The following is a 14,891-nucleotide window of genomic DNA, read 5'->3' on the forward strand; positions in this document are numbered from 1 at the left end:
GCGATTTCTCGGGTGTGAATGAGTTCTCGTGGCCACATGGTATCGGAGATCTGTAACGTGGAAGGGCTCAGTACGGTCCGGGGATTCATATGTTGAAGCCGTTCCGGGGCAGGCAGATAGATACCCAATGTCTGTCATTGATGGATCTCGAAGTGGCTGTGTACTCCCGAGTATCGCAAGATAATACGTATTGATCATGACATCAACTGGTATCACCCAGACGGGACACTCTTAAATCTTACGTTACGAGTATAGCTTCAAGGCGTGGTCAAGGAGCCACTTCACTGCCGAATCTTCCGACTGGTGAGAATGTCGAAGGCATCAGTTACCAAGTATGGAATTCTATACCGGTGTCATTCTGGCTGATTCTAGAAAGACTGTGAAGTCTTGAGCTGTGTATGCGCGGTTCGAGGATGCTTTTGATGCGGTGCCTTCCGAGTGTTGACCCCGTCTGTACAGCTCAATACTGCGCATGAGGTAGCATATCCTCTTCCATAACTCTATCATTACGATACACAACGCCCTTCTCTTGAGCGATGATCATGTCAACGCTAGGATTCGACGATCGGGTAGTCGCTTGGATACTGGCCACTTCGAGCTTTGACTACTTGAGTGCTCCCGTTGATAGCCAACATGGCTGGCACTTGCTCTCCAACATTAGAACAGCCCCCAGAGATACATACTTGGAGTAGTACAAGTCCAAAGTTATGGTTACCTGTTCTCTTTCGTGTTGTATCCATTGGGTAATGGAGGAGCTACAGTATAATGCTTAGACTGCCGGAATTAGGTAGCCCAAATGCTGGTCTAAGGTGGCCAACCTATTTCGTCTTCTAAGCTTTGGGTGGCCTATTCATCTGCCGCCCTGACAGGTATCTCAAGTCCAAAAGACCCATTATGGATTTAGATTACATTGAAGCAAACTCCTTAAATATAGCAAAGCGCTTAGCAACTATCACGACGTAAAATCCCATCCGCTATGGAAACAAGAATCTCGAGAGTAGTAGTTAGACATGTTGGAGTAGTACCCAGTCACTAAAGAGAACATACCCATTGGGACCAGTAATTACCTTGTTTGCAACTAGTAATACTTACGAAGTGAAGCAGATGGGCTTGGGTGTTATAAGTATAAGAAGATGAATGGAGTAAATGAGCATTGGCATGCTCCCTCAATCCACGCATGAGGGAAATCGCCGTCTTAGGGGTACAGCTGGTAGCAATGTGAAGCTATGAAGCCCTTTCCTCGGCAACCAATTTTGTCTCTCCTGGTTATCGACTTTAAGAGCCTCTTGCGCTTCAAGTGTAACTTGTTAGATACAGACTGTAGCGACGGCATGTAAACAAAGGTGAGGTCATCGCCTCCAGGTTCTGTACTTGATCACAGTCTCTATTTGACACAACATGAGTTTTGATTATATCGACTATTTTGAAAGCATGGGGGCTTTACACTTTCAACAGGTGTCTCCATGCTATAGGTCGTAAAGCTGTTGGAGACAATCATCTTTGGGCTAGTATTCGAGCTCTCAGTTCTATGGTCTCTCATATTCTAATCAAGCCATTTGCAATTCAGATCAGTAAACAAACTTCCCTAACGAATCCCCAAGGCTAGTCTAAGTTTAAGACATCTAAGCCCAGAGGAAGTCCAATAATTAGCAAATGGCTTCCTCTGAGGGCGTTAAGTAGAACCTAGTTGGCGGTTCTTTTCGCAGCTCGTTTTTCTCAAAGGTACAGGAGGAACTGCATCCTTGAAGGCCTTTCTACCGGCTGTGTGCTATCGTTCTACCTCCAGACCTACCCAGCATACAAAATTCCATACCCCGACTCACTAGCCATACAGAAATCTCTAACCGATACTACTGCTACTGTATCTATGTTATCTAATTACCATAGATTTTACTATAGCGCTTCTGATGTTGCAAAACGGAAAAGATGCATTGCTTATAATCATTTGCAATTTCTCTAAGGAAGTCATCTTGCTTCCTATAACCAAGGGTTTATCAGCAAAACCAGCGGCAAAGCTGCCATACAACAATTCTACTTTTGCCAAACTGGAGATATCCCAATATCGTCATCAATAGAATGGTTCGCAGATTCCTAGCTACACTGTTTCACCGTCCAACGGATGGTGTTAGTAGCCATTCTTTGTCACACATTATCTCTTCAAGGAAGCTATACCACTAGTCTAAGTGACAAACTACCAATTGGGCAGTATGCGTCTGACACTACCATCAAGCCCTAGACCTCAAAGACAACTCATGGACTGAGGCCCTGCTCCGCCAGATCCTCGCAGGATTGTGGAAAGCTTAAGGAATAACTCCTTAACAATCTGTCTTGGCTGGCACTTGGGAATATTGCCTGTATTTACTCCTGTGACTTTTCAACGGCGGCTATTTTGAGAATATGATAGTAAAGGAAGAAAATAGTTCTTTTTGAGTATTTGGTATCTAGTATGCAGTCTATTGACTCGCAAAGCTCAAGCATAATACAATCTCATGAAGCAATCTGTACAGCAATCCATCCCAACGCCCTCCTATGCTAAACGACCCATCTCGCAATTCCATTTCGTACAATTACACCTTTGCTTGCAGTGCAAGTAGCTTAAACATCACCGGTCTTGAACAGCTCAAGGTGCTGGCGCTCACGAGGAACACCGTTCTCCTCAAGGAACGCTCTAACCTTGACCATCCAGTCCTCAGGACCACAGATGAAGTACTCAGCATCAGAACTATCAAGCGCAAGAAGCTTATCTTTCTGAAGACGAGCAAGATCGATTTCACCCTTGAAGTCGTACTGGTCGCCCTCCTTAACGTCCTCGAGGAAGATCTTGGCTGTGATGTTGTCGTGCTTCTTAGCTGAGTCGAGAACATGGGGTACGAAACAGGTTGAGCCTGAGTAACGAGCTCCGTGGATCCAGGTAATGGGTCGCGAGGCGGTCTCTGATGAGAGGACTGAGTCGAGGATGGAGACGAGGGGTGTGGCGCCGACACCAGCGGAGAGGAGGACGAGAGGCTTCTTGGCGGCAGAGGCATCGGTAGGGTTGAGGAAGAATTCTCCAGCAGGAGGGCTCAGCTCGACCTCATCGCCGACGTTGTATCGCTTGTGAAGTCTGGTGGAAATAAGACCAGGAATCTTGCCAGCAGCGAGATCCTCGATGGAGGGCTCTTCCTCGGGACCCTGAAGCTTGACACTGATGCGGTAGTGGTTGGTTCCAGGAGCCTCGCTCAGACTGAACTGACGGCTTTGGAGAAGGCCATCAAGTTCAGGGATAGGAATCTGCAAGCTGACATACTGTCCGGGGAGGAACCTGGGGAGAGGCTTGTCGTCCATGGGCTCAAGGTAGAAGCTCGTAACAGAGTCGTTCTCAGCCTCCTTCTTGGTAATCTTGAACTTGCGCCATGAGTTCCACTCCCCAGCAGCATCGTAAAGTTGACCCTCGCGCTGGATAAAGATATCAGCGAGCTGGCCATACGCAGCAACCCAGGCCTCCTTGATCTCATTTGTCAAAGCAGAACCGAGGACTTCGCCAATGGCACCGATAAGATGTGTGCCAACGATGGGGTAGTGCTCAGCCTTGATAAAGAGCGAGACGTGCTTCTGAGCAATACGTTCAACAGCGTGAGAAAGCTTTCCGAGGTCGTCGATATATGTGGCGTAGGCGAGGACGGAGTTGGCGAGGGCAGCTTGCTGAGCGCCAGTCTGTTGGTTGCGAAGAGAGAAGTAGTTCTTGAGCTCGGGATGGGCGCTGAGCATGCTGCGGTAGAATGTGGTGGTGATGGTTTTGCCATGCTCCTTGAGGATGGGAGCTGTGCTCTTGACAATGGCTACTTGTGCTGCGGTGAGAGCCATGATGTATTATCTGTATGATAAGTCTGCTAGGAGATGGAGTATTGTGAGACTTGGAGTGTCAATTGTGTCTTATTGATAGACTATGATGCCGAGAATAGTGGCTCTGTAGGATCCAGCTCCGACTCTTTATATCAAGTCCCGGAGAAGTCATCGAGGCGCGGAGAAACAACATTTTGTCATTCTCGTCCTCCATGACTCTCAGGACAATAAACATCATGCGATTTGAAAGCAACAGAAACAATAGCTCATGGTCCCTGATACGGTGGGTTTCCTGGATCACCGACGGTGGTCTGATGGGTATTGACTAGAGCATCTCCGCGGGACGCTAACGGTAGTACGACGGGGATTGGCGCCGAGATGCTTCTTTTTTTGGGTCTACATTTTTGTAGATGCTGTTCTTGTTAATAACGTTATGTTTCATCCGATTCGGATCCAAGCTGATGGGAACTGCAACGCAAGGTTCTGATGTGTATCCAGGCTCTAGGTATCTGCCCCGCTGCTTGCGTATAAGTCACCAGTGTAAATTCTTGTGCGTAATATTTTACCAAGGTATCCATCATGATTGGATAGACGATCTATCGCTGGACAGGACCCTCATGAATACCTGACCCAAGCATCAATTGCATGGCCAAGAATATTCTACGTTCAGCGGAGAAGCGGAAATGCCATCTATCATCTTTAAATTTTCGATGCCACGAGTTTGGGACAAGCAATGTTGTGACAAAGAGTGGGCTGACATCTTGAAATAAGCTTCGGATAAGATCGGAACGGGTCGAGGATAATCGGAACGGGTCTTGCGGCTGTAACGGAAGAGTCAAGAATCATAACATCTGACTCCATTTGTTTGGCAAATTCAACGTTAACTTAAAGTCGTACAGGTAGCGGAATATCACCGCGCGAATCATTGCTGCAAGATTGATAATCATCACCAACCTGGAAATGCCGTTACGTATTTTGACAGATGGATCCGGGTGGAGTAAGGCTCATGATACGATTCCATATTGTGTCCCTTGTGACTTGAGCAATATATTATAATTGATGCTATTCGTTTCATCCCGCATCCCACTCTGGTATACAAATTCAGCTTGGTCATCATTGCATGCGAGCACTGCCGATTTCTCCACGGGCTGTATGGCCTCATGCCCAAGACGCGGGGGCTCGCGTCACGTATCCCACGGGCCCTCAGAGCCTTACATACTCAGATCATTTATCGTCTGGCTTGGGGAGTCGGTGATCCCAATATGTCCCATTGGGGTGTTGGACGACATCGATTGAGCGACATCCAGGATGCCAATGATCCTCCTCCGTCCCAAACGGCCACATCGCAATCGTAGACAATTCGTCCGGTGCACAAGCCTGTGGTTTCTTCCAGGTTGACCATCCCAGTTCGCTAATCAATTGCTGGACCATGGATCGGCCATGTTTAACCGCTTTTTCAAGTTTCTCATTGGACTCGCCGTCTCCCTTACTTGTAAGTTCAGATGGATCAGTTGACGCTTCTAGTAGGCGACCACGGACAAGATACAGCGTATCGCAGATCGTGCTTAGAACTGTGTCGAGAGATGTATAGATCAACTCGTCTTCAACACTCCATTTGCCCTTCATTATGTGTGCTGGCCTCAGATAATGTCTCCTGCATTCTTCAATGGCATCAGCAGTTCGGTTCGTGTTCTCTTGCTCTGCCAAGGAAATATCTTCGGGCAACGGCGGTGCGTTGAACCAGGTTGATGTAGCACCCAAGACTTCATTTATAAAGTAACGAGATGGCAGTGGCTCATATGCCATAAGCGCGATCCTCTTGCTGTACCGGCTCACGATGAGATCAACAACACCTTGCCAGTCCACGGTGAACCGTCGAGGCTGGTGCAAAACATCCTTCAAATATGCCTTGACATCTAAAAGCTCAGTCAATGTTGCAGCGCCGAGCCTTTTAAGATCCGGTCGCTCCGGATCTGTGCTGGAGATGTTGATGGGAAAGAAGAGGCCAGACACCATGGAAGAAAAGTCGATCCGTAGTCGGCCGCCTCCGATACCATCGTATCGCTCTCCAACCCCCCTGATCCATTGGAACATGGACAAGTCCTGGTCATTCATAGTGCGATTGCGCATTTCTGTGCGCATCATGTTAACCAGATTCAAGCCGTTGCTGAAGTCACATTTGATAACTTCCACACCAATCTCCATCCGCACAAATCCATCTAAGCCCCATTCGGATGCTATCTTGCACAGATCAGAAGCCCGGTTCCATTCGTCAAAGCTCCGGCCATTGCCCTTGCTCTCACGAAGGACGAGATCCTGAGAGTCCAATGTACCCATGTATGTCTTGCCTGCACTCATACCGTCAAGTAAAAGAAGGTTGAGTTCACGAGTTGTTTGATACATATGCAGATAGCCACGATGGTTTACAGGGTCGTCATCGTCAAAGGGATAACCAGAGTGGTCTCTTGTAGCCTCGGCATCGTTGGCTGCGCTATGCTCACTGCGACGTCGCAATTCCTCACGGAACTCTTCTTCGCGTAGATCCTCCTCTTCGTCAGATTTGTGCTTATCGGGCGGTGGAGCTATTGGGTGACGCCCTCTGCCACGTCTTGTTCTATAGGACATCGCAAAGGCTTCGGAATGTTCAATATCGAAAGCCAACCACTCTGGCCCCGTCGGCGTTACGTTTCGTTCGGCGCCATGATAGAACAAAGTGCCTGCCGGTACAGTAGCTGGGAAGAAGCCGAATCCATTGTGATAAAGAGCTGATCCGAATAGTCGACCGGCAGAATGGATTGCATTCAGGACCATGTGCGCTCGATCTTCTGCATGCTTATGGTCTGGCTGTATTCGTTCTTTATTTTCGTTTCCATTTGCGATGTGGAGAAACAGCGACAAGAAAACGCCGAAAGAAGCTTTGGGGACCATCTTCACTTATCGCATCGGGATATCTTCAGTTGTATGGCAAGTCCTAGAGGTTCTGATGCTCATACACTCATATCAGTAAGACTCATCCTCTTCGGCGGGCCGCGCGGCCCAGCAAAGTTGCCCACCCTGGTTGCCGCTATCCACATCCCGTGACTGGTGATTCTAGGCCAATCTTATTCAGGCTGCGTGGAGATGTTAGATCATCTCGAGATTGATAACGAATGCCTTTTGTGGGGAGATCTCCTCTGCTCAATTGGGAAGCTTGGCATTTTGGGTCGCCGTTTGAGTATTTTCCCTACAACGACTGACCACCCTCTCCATGATCTCCTCCATATTCATGGTGATTGTCGATAAATGATAGCATCGCATGCGACCAATGTAGAGCTCTTCGGTCGCAGTATTGTGACAGGCGCGATTGCACGATCCTTGAGCGACGCAAGGCCACAGGATAGTTGATGTAGACGACGCGATTAAGTCAATGCGGCTATGCCCATGCCATCGGTCGCGTCTGTAAAAGATTTGAGTAAGGACCATGAATCCATGATAGAGTGAAGTATGAGGGCATGGTATCATGAGTCAGCACTCCCAGGAAAGGTTCGAGGGCCTGTTGGTACCGGTACATCGATTGTTCGCGCCAGTTGTTTCACTGCTTAATCTTCGTCGACTTTTGAGTGATACTGGAGGGTTGGAGTGCATGTCGTGGCTGCACGGCGCCCGGAAACTCGCCTGTCCGCGTCCTAGATCTGTTGAGTGACCTGGTGCAACACATCCAGAGTAACTACAGATCCAATGAAGGTGGTTGTGAGGCACATGCAACAGTGCCGATGGTGGGGTGATGGGCACAGCATCAAACCTCAAAAGGCTCACCGCTGGTCAGTGATCAAGGGAACGCATAGATTCAAGGTCTTTTGATATATGCTCTGGAACCTTGATGCATTGAACTAGGGACATATCGGTAGGTATGGTCGTAAGCCACCATTGACGTTGAGACTGAACACTGGTGGCCATCATACGAGTCGAAAGACAGCTGACCGAACGCCGAGACGGTGAACGATTTCACAAGCCACGATCTGTACGAGGGTTGTACCGGATGCCGTGCAAATTCGGTGAGGCGGCTATTCTTAAATAGGGTATTGTTGTCGAAGAAGTCATGGTGAGAATCGTGTTGAGATGAAGTGTTGAGTTGTGATTGAAGATCCTTGACATCGACTGCGAAGAGTTTGTTGAAGTCTGTAATGTCTTACAAGACTTTGTGCTGCAGGATTAATTGTCGAAGGACCCTTTCAGCTTGAGACATTCCTGCCACCCGTAAACAAAGGGCTTGTAAATCCAAGGTCAGTCAGTATTCCAGGCTCGAGGCAAACAATAGATGCTTTCAAGCATCATGGTTAGAAGGAGTACCTTGCATGCTCACCGCGGTCCCATTACAGATCCAATCGTGTAGGATCCATTCCAGATGGGTGGATGAATTCATGGATGTCTTCCCCGAGCCTTGAAGAATGAAGGACTGGGGGCAGGTTTCCACCCGGGGAAGGAACCCCGCCTACAGCTGCCCTGCCCCCAGACTTTGTGGGACGATCTTCCAAGCTCCAAGCTCCAAGCTCTAAAGCTCACGCAATTCATGTCGCCAGCGCGGGGTTCGGCTGCGCTACTGTAGTCAATTCTTCGGGTACCTCGGGTTGGCAGCCGCTAACACGTACAGTAGTGTACTTCTTTCAACTGACAGCTCTATGATCTCCACGACAGCTCCGGGGAATAAAAGAGCTTACCCTGGATTTCTGTTCCTGTCACTAGCTCATAAGGAGGGAGGGGTTACAGCTTAGATTGGAGTTTATTTTGTTACACAACAGCAACTCAATGGTGAGCTCGATATGAATGAAGCTAAACCAATGATGCCGTGGCTTCCTTCTCTGACTGGTTCGGACAAGCTGGAAGGACTTCAGGGTCCCCCTCTTACTACCTTCCTTGTGCTCAGAAATGTCACTCGTCGTATTTCATCTTCCTGCTCTTTCCTCTTCTCCTCACCTCAGTCACTTCATCCAAACCTTCCACCAGTACATGCTACACTCACGAATGTGACGCCGTACCTGCATCAAGCACGTTGGCGGCGCTTAGATTTATTACTTTGTATCCCCGACAAGAGCTTCAATTGCAACGGCTTCATTTCTTTGTTGATTGTAACAAATACCCAGTTTCACGATCCGATTCACACGATCTGGTGATCTCATAGCGCATATCAGACCACCTTCTTCATTACCTCACTTCACCTTGCACCCTCGTTCGCCTGACCCCCCTTTCCGTGATCCCGGGCTCTTCGGCTTTGATAATTCGATTTCATTACTTGTGAAAGTTGATAACAGGGAATTTACTCTCTCAGTTAACCACCGAGATAAGATATTGCCAGGGAAGTGTCGTCAACTAATACACATTCGACGCACCTGAGCAAGCAGGTGCCACTTGCAGTTGCAGTTTCCTACACTACGCCCGCTGCTCCTTCCTCCCGCCCAAAATCTTGACTGGTCACCGTGTTTCTCTTTTCTCCTCACCCAAATCCTGGTCAATCAACCCATTGCTTGATTCATCGCCTTCCCAAATACGGGCTCTCATCCAAACATAAGTCAACGTGATATCACAATCCAAGCTTTGTCCATCTTCAGCACGCCACTCATCTCCTCACCTTGACATTTATCTGTCTGCTCACCTTGTCACCGCGTCCTTAACTGGCTGTTTCCCCCACGTTCTTCCACGGTAACCCTCCCCGCCCCCAGCTTGTGGCTCGATTTGGTCTGCCACCTTTTCTCTTGTTTTACAAGATATCATCAAGTACAGTACATTGACCCTGGTCCCCTCCTGCAGAGACCCGCGCTGACGGGGCAAGAACCTACCAGCATCCCATCTTGTGCCTGTGTCTAGTCGTCCGGGTATCAAAAAGATTGGCTGCTGAGAGCACAAGGAACGAAATAACTTGTACATTTTACATGAGTTCAGGACGGCTCTTAGCCTACAAACTTTTGTCGTCCTAAGTCTTGGAGGACATTTTCCTGCTACCTACCTGGCAGGACCTACTACCATCGTCCAAGTACCTCACCCCTCGTCCCTGCCTTTTGACTTGTCTGACCTGATCAAGGGGGTGTTCCAAGGCAGGTATATCTTGCCTCTCGACTGCAATCCTTTTCTCTTTTTCTCATCCTTTCCACATCCCTCTGCTCTACCTACATTGTGGACTTTGACTCTCTCTTCACCTTCAAGAGACTGTCGTTTCGTTTCAACTCGCCGATAATCTATTACCCCTCCATCCTTTTCATTACCCCGCCAATTCTTGCGAGCAACCGCCATCATGAGTTCCAACAAGCCTACCCGCAAGTTTTCCACGGGCGCCACCTCGCACCGCAAGAGGCAGATGAGCCTTATGGTCGAGAAGGATGGCCATGTCAATGCTCCTCTTCAGGTGAGATCATTCTATTTCTTATGTCATTCTACTTTCTCATATCATGTCTGCTATGTCATGACACCTTGCGTCATAGCAACTTCAATTGTTTGTTCATAATCCCTGCATAGGGTCCATTGTCGATTTTTTAGACTTCTTCAGCAACGACTAACACAACTCAATTACAGACCTTGTACCTGGGTATCTCTGCCGTCTTCGCCGATGACCATACCGCCGTTATTGCACTTGCCATTCACGACACTGTTTATCTCAATGACTTCTCTATCAAGCACATCTCTCTCGATGAGGAGATGCGTGAGGGACAGGATCTCATTGCGGATCACATCATCAGTGAGGTCGAGGCTTACGAGCATGACAACTTTGTCAAGTTCATTGGAGCCGGTCTCCCTGTCACGCTCAAGTATATGAGCCCTTCTCTGTGCTCGCGTCTCTGGCTGGATCTGGATATTGTCCCTGTGGTCCTTAGACCTGACCATGAGGCGAAGGAGAAGAACTTCTGGGATGTCAAGCGCGTCGATGAGCAAGCCGATTCCATGGCTCGCAAGTGTATTCTGTGAGTCGCCATCAATCACTGTCATTGAGTGACTACTGACCGCATACATTAGAAACTTCGGGCCCTCTCTCACACCGCATCTTCAGGTCGGCTACCGAGGCATTGTTCAGACAGATGCAGGATTCCGCGTCCATCTTACAAATCTCCAAAACCACAAGGATACCTGCTCCAGCGCCACGTGGAACGCTACACAGTTCTACGCTAACAAGCTGCGTGAGAAGAAGACTAAACTCGCCTTCTTCAGTGCTACCCCACAAGGCGGTGGTGTTGCCCTCATGCGACATGCTCTTGTCCGTCTCAGTCGCCTCATGGGAGTAGACGTGACCTGGTATGGTAAGTTCAGGCACAATAAGAACTCATCGCTCTCAATTGACTAACCTTCTTAGTTCCCAAGCCACGACCCGGTGTTTTCAGAATCACCAAGAACCAGCACAACATCCTTCAAGGTGTCAGTCACCCTGACCAACGAATCTCTGATGCAGAGAAAGGTGCCATCACCGACTGGATTGAGGACAATGCCAAGCGATACTGGCTCTCTGAGGGTGGTCCCCTTCGTCCCCCAGAGGAGGGTGGTGCCGACATCATTTTTGTAAGTCTAATCACTCTTAGAGTTATTGGTGTAAAGGGAGATGTGCGACTAACAACGGTGCAGATCGATGATCCTCAGATGCCTGGACTTATCCCCATGATCAAGAGACTCACTCCTAATCGCCCTGTTCTTTACAGATCTCACATCCAAATCCGAAGTGATCTCGTTGCCAAGGAAGGATCACCTCAGGCCGATATCTGGAACTATCTCTGGAGCAACATCAAAGAGTCCGACATGTTCATCAGTCACCCCATTCCCAAGTTCGTTCCTCATACCGTTCCCAAGGAGAAGGTTGTCTACCTTCCTGCTACCACAGACTGGATTGATGGCTTGAACAAGCACATGAACAAGTGGGACACTGGCTACTATGCCCATATCTACAACACGCAGTGCAGAAACCAACGAATGACCGAACTTGACTGGCCCAACCGTATGTCTATGTTAGATACTCTCCAAAAAGCCTGACTGACTCAATGCTATAGGCAAATACATCGCGCAGGTCGCGCGATTCGATCCTGCCAAGGGTATCCCTACTGTCATCGACTCGTACGCAGAGTTCCGTCGCCGCTGCGATGAGGCTAACATCACTGATGTTCCCCAGCTTGTTGTGTGAGTCACTTGAGTGAGCGAAACACATCCTTGACTAACTGGTGAAGCTGCGGTAACGGTTCCATTGACGACCCAGACGGAGCCATCATTTTTGACCAGACAATGACTCAACTGGAAGATCATTATCCTCACCTCCTCGACGACGTTAGCGTCATGCGTCTTGACGCCAATGACCAGCTTCTCAACATGGTCATTGCCAACGCCCATGTCATTCTCCAGCTGTCAACTCGTGAAGGATTTGAGATCAAGGTCTCCGAAGCTCTCCATGCGGGTGTTCCTGTCATCGTGTCCAATGAAGGTGGTATTCCTCTTCAGGTCAAGGACAAGGTCAATGGATATCTTGTTACCCCTGGTGACTACAAGACTGTTGCCGGACATCTCATGGACTTGTACACTGATACCGAGCTCCATGCTAAGATGTCTCGTGAGGCCAAGAACGGTGTTAGTGATGAGGTTGGCACTGTCGGCAATGCCCTGGGTTGGTTCTACCTGGCTGCCAAGTGGCAGGAGCTTGGTACTAACCCTGGCCTTCGTGGTGACGAGAAGTGGGTGAACGACATGGCTCGTGAAGAAGCTGGATATCCCTACACCGAAGGCGAGAACCGTCTGCCTCGTCACTACACTCAGCGCAAGGAGGAGGAGAAGGTGCAGGAGAACGGTCATGATGAGTAGACGCGTATGCTTGCTGTTGCAAAGAATTACTAAAACGTTCCGTGTCCTTGAGAAAGTTTATACATGCACGACATGTCTTGCTGCCAGGTAGTTTTGTGCAGCTTCTGGTCACCTTCACTGAGGAATATAGTATGATTTCATGAAAGAAAATATCACTTATGCATCTATCCTTGATTGACGTTACACTGTAATGTGCGGTTATCCGTAGTGGTATATGATTTCCTATATTTGTTTCCAGCACAAAGTCCCGAATAGTATCAGTCTGCTCACTGTATTAGGTAGAGAGGTTCTGCGGGAGATTTTGTGGTGGGTTTTGCGTTGTCACTGTCGGGCAGGTGCAAGGCAGCTGCGTCCCGTCTGCAGAAAACATCCGCGACTCACCGCGGAAGGAGTGATTGCAAATCACTAGCTCTCTTCCATATCATAACAAACTCCCCAAAATCATGTTTCCTGCTTGCATGGTCCCCTGTTGAGACCCTCTACTTTTCATTTCTGTTGTTTGTTTGCCGCGCTTCTTTTCCTTTCCACTCGCTGTTTCCAGGTGCAACGGAACCTGAATTCATTCCTTTCCCTTTCTTTCTTCTTTCTTTCAAACCGTCGCAGTGATCGCATCCTTCACATCAACCTAGCGATCATGTCACCTCCACCCTCGGATGGAGCTCTTCAGCCTCAGCCTGCACCCGAGCCTGCCGCTCAATCTGTTCAGCCTACAACTCCTCTTGTAGCTCAATCTGCAGCTGAGCTTGTAGCTGAGATCGCTGCTGCTCATCCTGCTGCTCAGCCTACTCAGCTTGAAGTCCAGCCTGTAACCCAACCTGCAATTCATGGCGATGTCATGAATCCTGCTCGGGCGCAGATGCTTGCTCAGGTCGCCCAAGGAACAACTAGTCCGTCACCACCACCAGATCCCAAGATCGAGGGGGAACGTCGGGTTGGTCCTCTCAAATCTGGTGCAAACTGCAGTGAATTGGGCGATCCTTCTCGGCGCATCTCTCGGGCCTCCCAGCAGCCCGAAGATTCGCGAGCGGCCTCTGTTTTTAGGTCAGACGTGAGCCTCTCGCGCCCACGAAAGACCGTGAACTTTGCTAGGCTGCCAAAGCGTCCCTCAAGCATGCTGATCAAGGAGGAGGAAGATGTGAAAGAAAAGAAGCCGAGGCTCAGTTCGCGCTACTACACAGACATTCAGTCACTTGGTCCAGGTAAGAGCCAAATCAAGTGACCCTGGAGTATTCGCTGACATTAGTACAGCTCCTCATCCAGACGAGCACACACGATACCTCACATCCCTCCTCCGTAACCGAAAGCTGTTCCTCACTCTACAGCGTCTCCCGAAGAAGGATGACGACTTGATCGAGCCCAAGACTTACGAGTTTCGCATCTCCCAAGCGGGACTGGTGCAGCATGAGAAATTCTCTATCATTGCCCACACTCGAGCTCTTCCACTGGTTCCGCAAGGCTCGGCCGATGGAAACATCTCGCAGACCATCGTTGGTGAGCTGCTTGAGGACGTCTGGCCAAATTTGTCCAGGCAGGAAAAGTATCAGTACGCTCGTCAGCTTCGCAATATACTTCAAAAGTTGCGATCCAATGACAGAGCTTCAAACAGGAACTTTGGGTCGATCCAGGCGGGACCATACAGTCTCATAGTTGACAACCACCCGAGCCACACCTACTACGCTGTGAGGGTTCGACCAAGCCAGGAGGAGTTCATGGCACTGCTAACATCCACACTGTATTCCTCGGTTCCCAAGCAGGTGGGTAAAGCTCTTGTGAAGCAATTCCGCAGGGACTATCCATGCGTCCTCACGCATGGGGACCTTTGCCCCAGAAACATCATCGTCTCCAACCACACAATCACATGGATCCTCGGTTGGGACTGTGCAGGATACTATCCTGTGTGGTGGGAGTACGCGCGATTCTTTGAGGCGAGAACCAGCGAGGGCAACAGCGATTGGTATGAATATGCCGAGGAGATCTTTGTCGATGAGTATCCGACAGAGCTGGCGGCCTACCAGGGCATCGCCAGATGCCAGCAGCCTTGATTTCTTTGGGATGAGTGCGGTATGCGATTTGCATGCCCTGGAGTTCGGGGCCTTCAAACAGCAATGAATGGGTGCTCACAGCAAGTCGAAGTTTTTTGGGGCATGATATGCCAGGTTTCGGGTCACTATGTGTATTTATTCTTCGGAGATTCTTTTATTGAATCTCATGGTACTATACACTCGGTATCTTGACAAACAAACAATTTGCGCCCGGTCGATGATCCGTCG

The 14,891-nt window shown here is 49.1% G+C and overlaps 4 protein-coding genes across 4 annotated transcripts; 2 read left to right on the forward strand and 2 right to left on the reverse strand.

Moving 5' to 3' along the window:
* Nucleotides 1-2,595: 2,595 nt before the first annotated feature.
* Nucleotides 2,596-3,843, reverse strand: FIESC28_02954 (uncharacterized protein; the record flags this gene model as incomplete). The annotated part of the gene is made up of 1 exon (XM_031157103.1): nucleotides 2,596-3,843. One exon carries the CDS (start codon nucleotides 3,841-3,843, stop codon nucleotides 2,596-2,598), a length of 1,248 nt encoding a protein of 415 aa, XP_031018812.1.
* A 1,203-nt stretch (nucleotides 3,844-5,046) lies between these two features.
* On the reverse strand, nucleotides 5,047-6,750 carry FIESC28_02955 (uncharacterized protein; the record flags this gene model as incomplete). Its single annotated transcript, XM_031157104.1, has 1 exon — nucleotides 5,047-6,750. One exon carries the CDS (start codon nucleotides 6,748-6,750, stop codon nucleotides 5,047-5,049), a length of 1,704 nt encoding a protein of 567 aa, XP_031018813.1.
* Nucleotides 6,751-10,087: 3,337 nt separating this feature from the next.
* Nucleotides 10,088-12,621, forward strand: FIESC28_02956 (uncharacterized protein; the record flags this gene model as incomplete). Its single annotated transcript, XM_031157105.1, has 7 exons — nucleotides 10,088-10,198; nucleotides 10,366-10,751; nucleotides 10,804-11,084; nucleotides 11,138-11,340; nucleotides 11,404-11,770; nucleotides 11,823-11,949; nucleotides 11,997-12,621. 7 exons carry the CDS (start codon nucleotides 10,088-10,090, stop codon nucleotides 12,619-12,621), a joined length of 2,100 nt encoding a protein of 699 aa, XP_031018814.1.
* Nucleotides 12,622-13,255: 634 nt separating this feature from the next.
* Nucleotides 13,256-14,663, forward strand: FIESC28_02957 (uncharacterized protein; the record flags this gene model as incomplete). The annotated part of the gene is made up of 2 exons (XM_031157106.1): nucleotides 13,256-13,820; nucleotides 13,870-14,663. 2 exons carry the CDS (start codon nucleotides 13,256-13,258, stop codon nucleotides 14,661-14,663), a joined length of 1,359 nt encoding a protein of 452 aa, XP_031018815.1.
* Nucleotides 14,664-14,891: the final 228 nt, after the last annotated feature.

The sequence above is a fragment of the Fusarium coffeatum genome (genome assembly GCF_003316985.1).
Source record: "Fusarium coffeatum strain FIESC_28 chromosome Unknown BRIP53273_contig_63, whole genome shotgun sequence".
NCBI lineage: Eukaryota > Fungi > Ascomycota > Sordariomycetes > Hypocreales > Nectriaceae > Fusarium > Fusarium coffeatum.